At 39.9% G+C, this 14,713-nt stretch overlaps 1 protein-coding gene across 1 annotated transcript in view; it reads right to left on the bottom strand.

Moving 5' to 3' along the window:
- The window catches only part of PATJ (PATJ crumbs cell polarity complex component), a 148,593-nt gene that overhangs the window by 76,060 nt on the left and 57,820 nt on the right, over positions 1 to 14,713 (bottom strand). The window contains exons 25-26 of the mRNA XM_074152513.1: positions 13,251 to 13,328; positions 10,067 to 10,184 (exon numbers count right to left, since the gene is read on the bottom strand). Of these exons, the coding sequence (XP_074008614.1) occupies positions 10,067 to 10,184; positions 13,251 to 13,328 (196 nt within the window). The remainder of the gene's footprint in view (positions 1 to 10,066; positions 10,185 to 13,250; positions 13,329 to 14,713) is intronic.

Below are 14,713 nucleotides of genomic sequence, written 5' to 3'. Positions count from 1 at the left end.
TTTCCGCTCTTCTCCCGGCCCTTCAGTGACACCTCACCATACCATGGCTTTCTTCCCCTGAAAACCAGTATTTAAAAAAATCCCACATCTTCTATACTTCTAACAACTCAATCCTGAAAGAAGCTCTTGCTGCAAAATTACTGCATTGTCTATTTAAATACGTTAATGATACACAACAAAATTACAAGGTATTAATCCTCAAATAACCTGTCATATCCTTAAGAGAATAACAGGTAACAAAATGGCGGAAAGTACAGCCAAACCTTACGGGGTTTAAAACACATTTTTTTGCCAAACACTTGGAAGAAACATAGTTTCTGGTTCAGAATATGGTTTGCATGAAGGTTTACAATTCAGTGCAGAAAAATGTCCAGATTTGGAGGTCTGAGCCCGGCACAGGGAGCCAGAGGGTCCAGCACCAAGGGGATCTCGTCCCTCCTCCTTCCCTGGGCATCCAGTCGATCTTCTGCGTTACAGAATTGCAGACAATTTCAGGACCATTACACACCGTAGTAGTAACAGGATACACTTTGCTCTTGTTTTAAGATACCGCTTGCTCTTTACTCCCAGAGCGCCTGGAGGGATGGAGACTTCGAAGCAGAATATCTTTAAGCACCGTTCGGATGGCGTAATCCCTCTCTGCTCTCACAAGCACAGCATAGAGAGCCATAACTTAGCCCCAAACGCGTGTGCACACACAAATGCCGTGTACCTACATACACTCTGGCATTTCCCTCCGAATTGCTCCCAACAGAGGTATGCAGTTCAACTCCAAGTAATAGCACGTTACAGATATAAGAACTTATGTTCAATACATAGTCATATTCCCAGGATCATCAGACCATGGAAATGACAAATTCCCACCTCAGTTTACAGAGGACTTGGTTCAATATACTACATCAGTTTAACATTCACAGGTCAGAAAATGCTACTTAAGCTTAGAGTTCTGAAATTGCAGATAAAACACATAAGTATTTATATATACGTCATCGCTAATGCACTTGGTTTTCAGATAAGGGATACAAAAAAACCTTTGAAACTACCTAAAGCATTTTAAAAAAATCCAAAACAACTGTTAAAAGCATTTGGCACCTACAGAATAATTGCAAAACAGTATGTCAAGGTTTACCCCTCCTGGCTTTGGACAACGTACAGAATCCACCTGTAGCTCTGTCCGCTGGCAGCAGAACACTCATCGCCTGAACAGGAATTCCCAAATTTAGGATGCTCGGCTACTGCTGTTGGGACGGCAGCGGCTCCCGGCTCTGTGCTGGCCTGTCTGCACACAGAGACATGGAGGGTCCTCCTCCACACTTAAGCCTTCTCCTTCCCCCAGACCGAGACCCCACCAGTCCTCTTACCTGTCCTATTCTCCTGTGGCACGTTCTAACTCACAAACCCCATTACTCCACTTTGCTCCCACTTCTCCCTGACCTTCTCAAAACGACCCCAGAACACGACGCCAACATCAACTCTACTCCTGGATCTTGAGTTACAGCTGTGGATCCTGACAGCGGCTCGTTCCCAGAGCACCAGCACTGGGCAAGGCAAGGAGAGAGCTGGGAGCACACAGTTCCAAGATGCCACCAGTACCTGTGGTGGTACCAGTGGTACCCAAGATGCCATCTGCCTGTTGGGAATGCTTTCCCATTCACCGAGGTAAGCTGGACTGATAGGTGTCTCAATGGAGGTGCCTCTGGGGAGCACACAGAGGGCCCACGCAGAACGGGCCCGATGGCTACAGACTCTGCCCAGGCACACAGCTCTCTCCAGAGGGATGCCAGCACAGTCCAGGGTCCTCGCTTTTGGAGGGCTCTACTCCTCAGACCTCCACTCCATCTCTGTCCAGCACACATGCACACACGTGCACTTTTCACATTCACAGCAGCAGAAATTTGCCGTTTCCCTGATGATCCTCAAAAGCTCAATGCTTTGACAATTCCTCTAATAACTTTTTTGGGAAGCAGAGACAGAGAAACACAAGCTGTGACCTCTAAGCACTGATGAAGCAAACAGACATGCCCATCACTACACTAATAATAAAAGGTTCATTATTAATTCTGGGCTAGCAGAAAGAGCTACCTGTCCTTTAGCCAGTTGCCACAACATCTCTTCTCATTTCAATATGGCAACAGTATTTTCAATTTGCTGACAAAATAGAGATGTTCACCTGATGCAGACAGCAGTCTTTTATGCACACACACATGTATATAGACCTCCTTCCTGATGTCATTAGCTTGTAAGTACTTTTTGATACGCATGTGGTCCCTACAAGGCAAAAAGCAAATTTTTAAGTCTGTCACAGTGTGTTATAGCTACTGTGCTTACAGATAAATATTGCGGATTGCTCTTTAAATGCCAGCTATCCTGATAAAGAGCAATTACGTACCTGATCAGAGCAGAAGGTAAATTGATGAGTAGCCCTCAAGCCACTGCACTGAATAAGGGAGAATCAAGGCTTAAGATTGAGAAGCAAAAAGATAACTTCAACTTTCTCAAACAGTTAAAGAAGTTATTCTGGACAGCTGTCTCAATTACTGTAATACTGTGGGAAACTAGGTAACATCTGTAAAGAATAAAATTATTGTCATTTCACATTTTTACTTTCCCTTCTGTTAGAGACTTACTTCCACTACATATTTGGGGCAGGTACTGCTTAAACCAAGCAGACCATTTTGGAACAGAGCTGTTATGCAAATAATCTGTTCTGTATTCTAACTAAAAGCAATGCTGTTCCAGTCTGGACAAGACATGATGCACAGCAGAGTTTCTTTTTAATTTAATTTTTTTTTTTTGTGCAGTGGAGCAACATCAGTTACGATTGTAATGACGAAAGATATTACCCTATCTAAAAATCAGACGTTCAAGAATATAAACACATGACCACCTTTTATAGGCTAGTGTTTGTCTTTCATTTATTTATTTAAATATTTACATCCTTTTTGCACATTTTAGGTGCAAGACATTGCAGTGATATTAAGTAGATCTTTATAATGCTGTCATTGAAGAATGCTTATATTATCCTCTCTGAGCAAGTTTACACAGCGAGACCTGAGTATGCAGATTTATACCACAGACATTATCTTCTATCTGTAAGTTATATGAAATTACTTATCTGTAACACCCGAGTAAGATCAAAGATCCCAAACAACATAAGCACCATGCCTTAGACACTGTAATAACCTTAAAACATCAGAGCAGTATATTTCATGCCCTGCATTGTAACGCTATTCTCTGGATACCTGGCTGGTGTTGGAAGAAAAGCTCATACCTAAGAACAAATGCAATCTGAGGCAATATTTAAAGATTAGATTATCCTTCACTGCAAATAGCTCATTTGTTTACTATCACATTCCTTTATTCTTGTTTTGCCTCCTTATACCATGAAAATGCTGAATATTCAGTTTAGATTCCCCAGCAGCTTTTTATTTTAGTCTAAAAACATTTACCTAACACATTCTTAACAAGCAAAGTGAAGAAAATCCAGCCATCTGTCTCTACATTACAATAACAGTTATGGAAGAGTAGATTATTCTATATAGCAAGAAATTTAATGCTAGGAATTCTTATACTTTAAGCACTGTGTGCTCTCGTCAGTTTTGTAGATAAGAATGTTGAACACAAAGGTACAACAGAAACAATGATTTATAAGGAAACACACGACAAAATATTTTAAAGATATTAAATACATTCAGTATTCCAATCATGCTATATGTCCATGCTTCAAACTGAGGAAAAAAAGAAATGATCTGTGCTATTATTTTCTTACCTCCAGCACTTCACTAGTTCTAAATCATCACTAAAAATACTTAAAATGACTTGCTGGAAACAAACACGATATATAGAGAGATCCGAATCCTTACCTGGGAAACCCCCTTGTACCATTGCTGTACCAGCATGTACTTCAGGATATCTGCATTCCTGACAAACAGTCACTGCTGTGAGCAGCTCAAATCCTCATCATACACAGACTCAGAGCTTGTCTTGCTTCTGACGACCTTGGGCCTATTTTTTCTGAGATTTTTCTCTCCTTAAGGGCAAACCGTCTGTCTGTTTCTATTATGAGATGCCATCAATTATATTAATTTCAAGCTACCCACAAGCTAACAGTTACATCTGCCAGCAAATGAGAGCTGCCTATGGAAGTATGCAGGGAGCAGCAGATCCCTGGTTTCCCACATCTGACCCACTGATGCTCCACGGCTGCTGTTTGTGCGCTGGCTTTCCCTGCCAGCATCCAAATGACATCTCTGTCCCCAAACACGAGTCACCTCCAACGTTTGTTTGTGTCGCTGGTAGCTGCAGGTACGCTCGCGCTTAATCACCCACTGCATGGCAAAGGAGCAGTTAATAGGCGTTATTTATCTAAGCATCCTTCTCATGCAAGCTACAGGGGTTAAAACCTAATTTCTTTTACTCAGATGGCTTCATTAAATGTGATATTTTCTTGCAGTTTCCCAATAGTGAGAAGTGTTCACGGTGCAGGGTTTGTTTTGTTCTTTTTTTTTTTTTTTTTAATGTCAGAAAACAAAACCAGTCTGTCATTATAAGCATAAAAAATAATTCAAACTTCAGCATAACTCGTATTTTGCTGAAACTCTAAACAAGCAGTATTAGTTTTATTGCAATGAGTGCTGAACTGAAGCACTGAAAAGACTCAAAATCCCTCATTTAGTAATTAAAAAAAGCAAAGATAAAAATCCCTCTCTACATTTATAAACATACTTCATTATTTTGGGAAGTCCTTACTAATTCTCTATTCCAAATACTGCATTTAAAACAACTCAAGATAATCAGTTATTTTGTTAATACCATTAATTTGTACATTTTTAAAGTTCATTGTCCTTTCTTTAGAATATGTATCACAGCACACACAAAGCCATCTGTTCAGTGCATTATGTACAAGCACACAGTAAAAACACAAGAAGTCCCAGCTGCAATTTTACTATTAATTCATCAAAAATGTAATTTCCTTTCGCAATACTTCATCAGATGATGAGAAGTGCGCACGTGATTCACAAATAGAGTAAAAAAAAAAAAACCACCCCAGTTCAATAACAAAACCCCAAACTAACCCACAAGCCCAAACTGCAGTGACACCAACATCGTAATCCATCCTCATGTGGCACAACAGCTTGTGAGTCTGCCCGGTGTGTACAGTCCCTTCTGGATCTGATATTAGGGCTGGTTACAAAACTTACGTATTTAAGCTAATTACGGGTCAGAACAAGAATGGGAAAAGAAGATTAGCAGTACAGAGCCACATTAAAGAGAGATTAACACAGAGCTAAAAAATGAAAGTCACTGCTCTGTTCGTCTAATCCTAGGTCTCGCGTGATCTTTGGAAATCCACCGTACTAAATACACTTGTCACTAGATTTAAGAAAATTAAATATTGTAATTATCATTTTTGTCAATACTTTGTTTTCATAAAGCTCAAAGCATTTTTTTCCAGGCTACATCTTACTCTTTGAACATCATCTCTATTTGCTGTTGATTGCAGTGACATCTATTGGAGAGGCAGCGTTTGGCTACACAAGCTGCCTCACCTGAAGATCACTAGGTTTGGGTCAACCCCCCCCCCGCCCAAAAAATGAAATAAAATTAAGAATTGCTTTTCCTTTTTTTAGCACAGCTTCACATAAAGCACCTCTTGCACCCTACACAGCCACAGGTTTATCACGATGGGGAACGCAAAGGGGAAACACAAGAGAAGTTTTAAAATCCCTTCGCTTTGGCGGAGAAACCACCGTTTCTCAAAAAGCATTTTAGGAAGATAAATCATTACGTTTTCTTAAAGCTTCATTGATTTCTACATTATCTAGAGACAAAATAAAAGAAAGGGGGCATTATTATCCCCTTATTAGATACAGTTAAATATCCCTGCAGACAGGAAGTCTGAGCATAGCAGTTATCTAGTCCATTATCTTAGCCACCTCTCACAAATTTTTTATTATTATCTATTTTTATTATTCAAAACTTATTTGAAACCAACCAGATCAATCTCAGTCAACTAACTGGACAAAAGATTTTACTCAAAAACACAGCATCAATTGAAATTAAGAATTCCAAGTGCTTTCAACAGTTGTCTTTTTAGCATTCTCATAATAGTTTTTAAGGTCTTTCTTATCTAACTTATGATTGCTTCAACTCAATCAAGAAAGAGCATCTAAATTGTATAGTTAGGAATGTCCCAAGGAAAACCTTAGAAAACATTCCATTACAAACTACTCTGCCCATCCATTTCCTCTGCTTCTTTTTACTGCTAACCCCTCATTAGAGCAATAAGGCGCAACAGGGTGCACATTAGTCTATTAGCAGACTCTTAGCGCACACCTACGGCCTCGGCCACCGAGGGAAAACACATCGATGCCTATTGCTGCAGCTGCTGGCGAGTACAAACAGCTCCTTTGTATGCTCTCCCCTCCTTTTACTTGTTTCGATTAAAAAAGAAAAAAAAAGAAAAAAATCCTATTCAAAACCTGACGTTTTTAAGGTTTGGGAAGCCTAAAAAAAAACCTCTTCGGGGAGGGTGACCTCCTGCAAAATAACCTCTGCCACGGAGGACGCGCTTCCAGCGTGGGGAGGAAAACCTCCAAACTCACGTTGTAACGTTTTCAGGCCTGTAGGACAAAGCATTTTGAAGGCTCTTTTTGCAGCAGGATGCACTCGCTGCCAGTTTTGCAAAACTGTGTTTAAAGCGTAAACTGAAAGCTTTAAACCAGCAGTGTCAAAGCAAAGAGTAAACAAAAAACATATTACATGGGGTTAGAGTTGAATATCAATAAAGATTTGACAGTATCACTAGAAGGAGAAATAACACAAGAGGAAATGCTATTTTCAACTTGCCTTCAGTCTAGCAAAAAACTAAGAACTTAGAAAATAATATTGGAAGTAATGGTGGTTCAAATGAAATCGAAATATAAAGAGAAGCAGGTCTGAAACTAAGGGGTTTGGGTGCAAGAAGGCACATTTGGAAAAGAAAAACCAACCAAACAACAAAACACCTGGAAGTTCTTTAAACTCCTTAAACCACAGAAACATGGAGGACATCTGGAGTTTCTCTAAACCAAGAGCTACCTAGTTAGCAGTTCTATCCCCAATAAGGATTCACTCTATTTGGATCAAAAACAACCTTTGAAAAGAAAAGACAAGACATCTACAAGAAATGAGCGTTTGTTACAAGAAGTCAGCAATGAAAGGTACAGTCTCAGTGGTGGAAAAGCAGAAATAAAAGGGAGAGTTGCCAAAAGGCAAGTGGATTTAGATCCCACAAGGGAAATTAAATCAATACCAAAAGGTTATTCAGCCACTTTAAGGGAAAACAGACAAAACATGGAGACTGGGAGGCAGTATAGATGGGACAGAAAGGAAAGAAAAATTTTCTAAGTATGGCAGGAAGACCAGGAGTGCTTTGCTTTCATTTTCAGTATGGGGAATGAAGGACGTGGAGAGAAAAGATGAAAGCTCGGGTGGAAAGAAGTGACAAGCAAAGAGAAAAACGTCAAATGGAGCAAGTATTTCTGGAGTATGAAAGAAACTGATGAGTAAGTTTGTGATGCTGGAGTTGTACTAACAAGAATGCTAAAAAATAAAATAAAATCCATCAGGAGCACAACCAGAGCCCAGATTTAAGAGCTGTCCCACCTCAAAATGCTCAGTAAGGCTTCCATGCTCTTGGCACAGATTGAGAACTACAGGAAGCAAAAGAAAGGAGGAGAGACGTGAATTTACCTGAGCTGACACCACTTCTTCCTTTCAAGATACCTGATCTTCTAAATAAGGAAGACAATAAAACTAGTTCACCTGTCCAGTGAAGCTCAGAAAATTACCAGTTAAGTTTACAAAACCAGTAGGATTAGTAGGAGAAGTGAGTAAGGAATAGATCAATATGAAAATGCAAGTGGACAGTGTTAAAAAGGGCAAGTACTGGCCTGGACTGAGATTTCTGGGAAAGGTGCTCAAGAATCAGAAGTTATGAACATGAAGTAGTTCACAAAAACAATGCCATACTGGAATTTACAGAGAAAATTTTCTTTTTGAAGTGATCACAGAAAAGAGACTCTGTAAAAGCCCATTCCACAGCTGCTGAGATGCTTAATATCATTAAGTACAGTTAGATCATTTCTAACATGCTTTTTACTTCAAGAGTTGAGGCACAAACTTAGTTTAAGCTTCCTTAGCCTGTTTTTTTATTTTAAAGAAACAAAATGAGGTGGGGAAGAATAAAATGGAAAACACGTATCTTGGTTTTCCAAGATCCATGGGGAGAGGTGGCTATTGCAAAACATTCAACTTCAGTCAGTAAAAAGAGTAGAGAGAAGACGATTCAACTGAATAGATCTGCTTGCTGCTGCCAAAGCTGTTAGGATTGATGAATTTAATATCAGAAGTAGCTTCACCTTTTCAGCTATCAGACTCAGCCAGCAATATCATTAGGGATGGCAGAACAACTTAAAAAAATGACCAAGCCCATCAATAAGAAATTGTTTCTGTGTGAAGTATTAACTTAGGTCTAGCAAGCACTCTGATTGAGGCATATCCTAATTAGATAACTCGGGTGTGAGGCTACTTATCAAATCTATCCTTTAACTGGGAATTATAACTTTAATAACAAGCTGAAATCAGTTTGCTACACTTGGAGGTTTACAGAATTGGTTGGAAAGCTCAAGATACATTAAATCCAGCATCCACAGAGTCTGCAGTCAAAGGCTCCTCCCGACTATCGCTCCCCACAGAAATACTGAAGAACCTTCTTGAGGTAACTGTGGAATGCTCCAAACAGATGAGATGAGAAACTTATTAAGGGGGAGCTCTGGAAAAACCTCAGTTCATTGAAGAACTCACGGCTTTCCCTCAAAACAACAAAGGCAGAGCTGAACACCCTGCTTCTGCGCCCGTGTTACAGTTTCCATGAGAACAACCTTCCAAAATCCTTCTCGTCTCCACCAAAGCAGCCCTAAAAGTGACAAACCAACCAAACTCATTAATTATCTCGGCTTCAATGGCACACCATTGCCAAGAAAATCAGCAAGAGCAGCTGGAAGAGCTTTCCCACCAGCAGGCCCCAAATTGGGAGCTTCCAGTCTGAATAGGAGCCATGGTTGCTTCAAGGTCAGAAGCTACAAAGGCATCTCTCTGCTTTGGCTCACCCACAACCAGTGCAAACAAAAACCACTCAGAGACAAAAGATGATGAGAAAAATCACTGTAGCAAAACCAACCAAACCCCAACACCGCCCCCCCCCCCCATATATGCTGAGTATAAAGACAAAAAACTAAAAGTAAGGTAATGAATTTTAGAAAATAAATTTAAGACTCCTAACCGCAATTTTAGTATTCCTAAAGATTTTATTGGAAGATAAGCTATGGATAATAATATTCCATTTATCCAAAGCTGTAATTAACAAAGCAGTATGCTGGAATCTAAATCATGCTGCCAGAAGCTCTCAAGTTGAACTGCATCCTGCTCTTTAGGTCTCGGCTCTTCCACAGAGAGCATATTGTCATAATTCATTGCAAAACCCAGAAGTGGACAACTGCAGAACTTTTCCCATAAAAGGTGCTACAAAAAAAGGGAAACCTATTTTCAGCAGAGTACTGAAACAATAAATCAGCAGATTTTCCTTTTTAAAGGAAAATATTTTGCTTGAACAGCACTGTCTGAAGTCAACTGCAGGCTTTTCTGGACATGGACCATGCACTGGTGGTTCACAACCTCTGCCTGCTCAACGACCACTGCGACTACAACAGTAAAGCACAACATCAGCCTTTCATCGCCAAAGCACATCCTCTAGGCATTGCTTAAGACATTTTCACACTGAAAATAAACAGAGTCCTTCCTACATCTCTTCAGAGAAGCTGAGCTACAGGAGCCTGACCGGGAAGAGAAGACTATTTAAGTCACTAATCAGTAGCCCTTGGTAAGAAGAAGGTTGAGGATTAGATGCTGTTGCCACACTGTGCACTGTTTCCCATAATACAAGCAATAAACAGCAGATACATTTATCACAATCTGATTGTGTTGCATAAATGTAATCTGACGTAATGATCGTGGCACTACTCACTCTCTGTACAAGCATCCTCATCCTCCTCTTCATCCACATTGGCTTCCTCTGCACGAAGTCTTTCAAGGGCTCTATAAGGAGGTGGCAATTTCATTGGAGGCGGAGCCCCATATTTTCTCTAATGGATTCAAAAAGAAATAGTTAGATGTTTTGTAACCTCCACACACAAGAAAAAAAATGGTATTGTCTACGGCACTGTATGTGCACAGACAAAGCACTTAATTACAATGCTAAATTCTGCAGCATAGGCTTTTTAGGCAAGAAATCAGAACAAGAAATGACAATGAACCTCAAAAAGAGAAAATACAATTGTGCAAGCACATTTACTTGTTGACAAAATACTTGTGTATCATCATAAACACAAAAGTGTGAACATTAATCAAGGGTTAAAAATAAACATTAAATTATACCCCATTTCTCATTAGAGACACAACAACAAAATTGTCTGGTACTAATAAAAGTCAAACTTGCAAATACAAAGTAAGAACTCAATCATCTATATTTTGGCTTAAATTTAAAAAAGATTTTTGAATTATAACTTAGAATAAAATTCCATTACCTCACATAAATACAGGCAGCTCCTGTAATGATGCATATAGCGGCGCATAGCCGGCATAAAGAAGAGGCTCGGAATCCAGCGCAAACAGGCGCTTGTTGGTCTGAGCGACTGTTTTTATAGCTCCGAGTAACTGGACCGTGCCTCAGTTTGCTACACGATTTCACGAAATTAGGTTGAACTGCATGCCATGCAACCCCACTACTAATAGCAGGATGCACTTTAGAAAGGGAACACCAAGTACGATATGCCATTAGAGCAACCAGAAAGCCCGTAATTAATTTCTTCTCTAGCTGGGAAATACGACCCAACACTCAAACATCAAACCCAGAACAAAGTTATTCGCTCTGTATGATGAAAGCTGAACCTGCACATGGATTTCTAAAATCTTCAGCATAAGTTTGGATAGAATGGTCCAACTAGCAAACTGCAATGCAAGCTACACGGAAAATTTTGTGAGATAAGATATACATCATCCCATCCATTTAAAAAAACATTATGGGGAAGTGCTGCCCTGAAGACAGCGTAACAATAATAAATGAAATTAACCCATTCCAAGAATAGTAAGAGGTATAACAAGAGCCCTTGGAAACACTGCAGCTGCTTCCCAAAGCATACAATACACCACATACGCCTCCCACTTTCTGCTCCCACAGGCAGAACTGTGCAAAATCCAGAAGCTCCAGGAAGCGTAAAAGAACTCAGGTTCCACATTACAGAGCAGGTAAAGATGGAAAACCTGGAGCCCCACTTTCAGCTGCCTGTGACAAATGGGTATCACTATAATTTGGTTATAACTCACAGTCTAAGTGTTGACCCTTTGGCTTTTTGAGACCTTAAGCATTTATTAGAAAGTCTGTGTGAAATTACATGAGACACCTAAGCTTATCCAGCAGTTTGCTATGGCTCAGAAGCTTCTTCTCTCTTCTCCTTCTGACCCGCTGAAAAGCCAGACGAGTAAATTCTGCCAGAATTTACACCATTACACCATGGTTTTGTATTAACACAGCTCTTCCCAGCACAGAGGCAAAAGTGCAGCTTACATGGCCCAGCCAGCAAAATAACGTTAATACCTGGTTTGTCCACAAGAAGCTCAATTGTTTTAAGTGGTTTTATATAAATTACTTCAAGTGATCATTTTTAAACAAGCAGATCAATAGAGGAGGATAAACACCAACAACTCAGAGAAAACCTTCAGTATTGAAAAGGTAATTCATCATAGAGGAAAAGGCACATTTTCCAGCTGGATGTGGCTGCTTTCAAACCAAACTCTTTTGTGACACTTTGAAGATTGGACTAGAAAATATCATCGATTCCCCATGGGGACGTGGACTAGTAATCCACTAATAGCAACTCTCTCCGACTCAGAGATGCCCCTCCTGTAGCACAGTGTGACTGCTTTGTGAATCGCTGTTCAAAGCTAAAAGGGAGCTACATATTTATGCATGGAAGCTCTTCTATATTCCACCCACCAGTTTACAGCACCAATAGATGAAAAAAGGTTTGAAAAAGATTAGGCTCCCTCTTTAACCTCCCAACGCTATAGAATGCGACGCGCTGGAGTCCTAGAGATTAAAGAGAGCACATTGCAAGAGGATGAGTGCTTCTGAGATTAGAAATATCGATAAAAAAACCAAGAAAAGGGGATTGTAACTGCCTCATTATAAGTATTATCCACTGGCATGAAAGCATGACTTCAACACCTTTCTTGATTTTTTTTTTTTTGAATAACTGAGCCTCATAGTTCCTGTATCTGACGGCATCTGAAGAGTCTTACAAAAACTTTTGGAGGCAAGAGAGTCTTCTCTGTTATCTACCACACACCAGGCTGCTGAGTAGGATCAAATGAAAAATTGATCGTGTTTGTAGTTGGCATGTTAAACTGCACCGGGCAAAAGTTATTGTCTGCACTAATTCTGTCTCTGCTCCTCCAGTTCTGACACCCTCAAAGTACCCAACCTACACGCATCAGTCAGCACGGTTCCCCCAGCAAAATACCTCAGCCATTACAGCAATCTGGCTGGGAATGCAAAATTAAATTTTTCCCTTATTGCAGCGATTAAAAAAAATCCACTGGGTTAGACCAAACAGATTTTTTCCTCTTTTAAATCTGATGTGAAGTTCCTTGAAAGTTACTGCGCGGTAATTGCTTCACAATTAGCTGGCCAGCTACAGATCACTCAGTCATTTCCTTGCTTTACACAGCAATGGTAAACATAGGAGACTCAGCGGATTTAATTATCCTATAACGTGATTTTACTGAATTTCAGCCAGTCTCACATTAAGGACATCATTTGTGTACATGTTATTATTTCTCTGTTTCTACTGAACAAAGAGAATCAATTTGTCTCCGCGTGGAGCAAAGCAGGTACGTCCAGAAAGATGCCAGTGAAGAGCTGCAGTAAGTACAGGGTTTCAGCCCCCAGGGGAGACCCACAGAACATCTGTCAGAAACCTGCCTTGTATTTGGCAGAAATCTGGCAAAAATTACACGAATCAAAGATATTTCAACAAAACACTTCAAACTTCATTTCAGACTTGGAGGTGGGGCTTATCATAATTATAATTCATGCTATTATACCATTTGATACAGTAAAATTTGGGTATAGCACTGAATGGTATAAATACCTTTTCACTCTTATTTTCTTTGTCTGCATCCTGGTCTTTGCTGACTTTGATTCCCTTAGGCTGTGCGGCAGAAACCACCTGAAAAATAGTGCACATATTACACACATTAGAAAGAGCATTATAAGTGCAAACCAAACAGCCAATAGTTAGGTAACACCAACAATAAAGCCACTCAGTCCCAGCGCACTCTTCATTTTGCTCCATGTAGAAGGGCATTGCAGTGCAGTCTTTAAATTACATTCTTTTACTGAATTTACAAGCATTGTCTGCTCTTTTTAGTGCTCACTGTTTGATATCTCACCCCATCTCTTCATTCAATTAAACATTACTCTATAGTCAAGTACATCCTCGATACAAAGGTCGGTAAAAACTCCTGAAGCATCAGTTCTTATTTATTCAGATAGAGACCAGTGTCCATGCACACAGACACCTTATAAAAGACATCATGTTTTGCCTCCATGTAATATTCCTCCTTGCTGTTCTATATTCTTTCAAAATGTAATATATTCCTACTCCTCTGGCAGCACCTTATTTTGGGGAATGGGAGTTGGGACCGCGCAGCACTGCTGAAAATCTGTGAATGTCCTGTTTCCTACAGTTCAGAGCAACGCACATTTCAAGGTATCCGTCTTTCCCTTGATCTCTCTAGACTGACTAGGAAAATAAGGGTCAGAAATACAGCTGAACACTTGTTTTGACAGTTTTTTTGGTTCGTTTATGTGGAAAAAGGCGATACAGAAAGGGAGCCAACCCTGTTACCATCACCGTGATTTTTGCCATCACTGCTCAAGCACCTCCCCATCATCGCTGCTGAAAAGTCTTAGTAGATTTTGAAAGACTCCCTGGAGCACTGGAAAAATAATGGACACAGTTGTGCCAGATTTGACTACAGTTGTCAAAAAGGTCTCCTTAGGTCTACACTAATCCACCAAAATTCTGAATCAAATTGTCAAATTATACCAAAAGTACATAAAAGTCTCGGGGGTTTTGTATGTACTTCAAGGCAGGCAGAATTGTGTGCCCTTTCTTCCTAAGGCATTAAAAGGTTTCTCCTTGGCCTTGCAGATGAGGAGGCGTCTAAATCTCTTGAATTTTAACTTGCTCCCAAATAACTGCTTCAGGTCCCTTTGATGACATATTTCACAGAGTTGCTAGTGTGAATCTGGCTAATTCTAATTACACTTTTGTTCATTTGGATAATGGTATATTTTTAGATTACGAAATACGAACAAATTAAAACACACGGGGCCAGATTCAATTACACAGAGAACGGCATTAACACCTAGTCAACAGATTTACATCTACTTGATTTACATCAGAGAAACAAGGTTTCAAATCAGGCCAGATCAATTAATCAATCAATCACAGGGTCTATAAGCAGGAACTCTGACAGAAAGGATGGACACAAAACTGATGGAACTCGCTGAAAGAAATCTAGCCAAGTTTAAAATAAGGTGAGTATT

This window comes from Numenius arquata, chromosome 8 (genome assembly GCF_964106895.1).
Source record: "Numenius arquata chromosome 8, bNumArq3.hap1.1, whole genome shotgun sequence".
Lineage (NCBI taxonomy): Eukaryota > Metazoa > Chordata > Aves > Charadriiformes > Scolopacidae > Numenius > Numenius arquata.
Note: the sequence above shows the minus strand (reverse complement) of the source record. Positions and strands in the feature narration are given on the sequence as shown.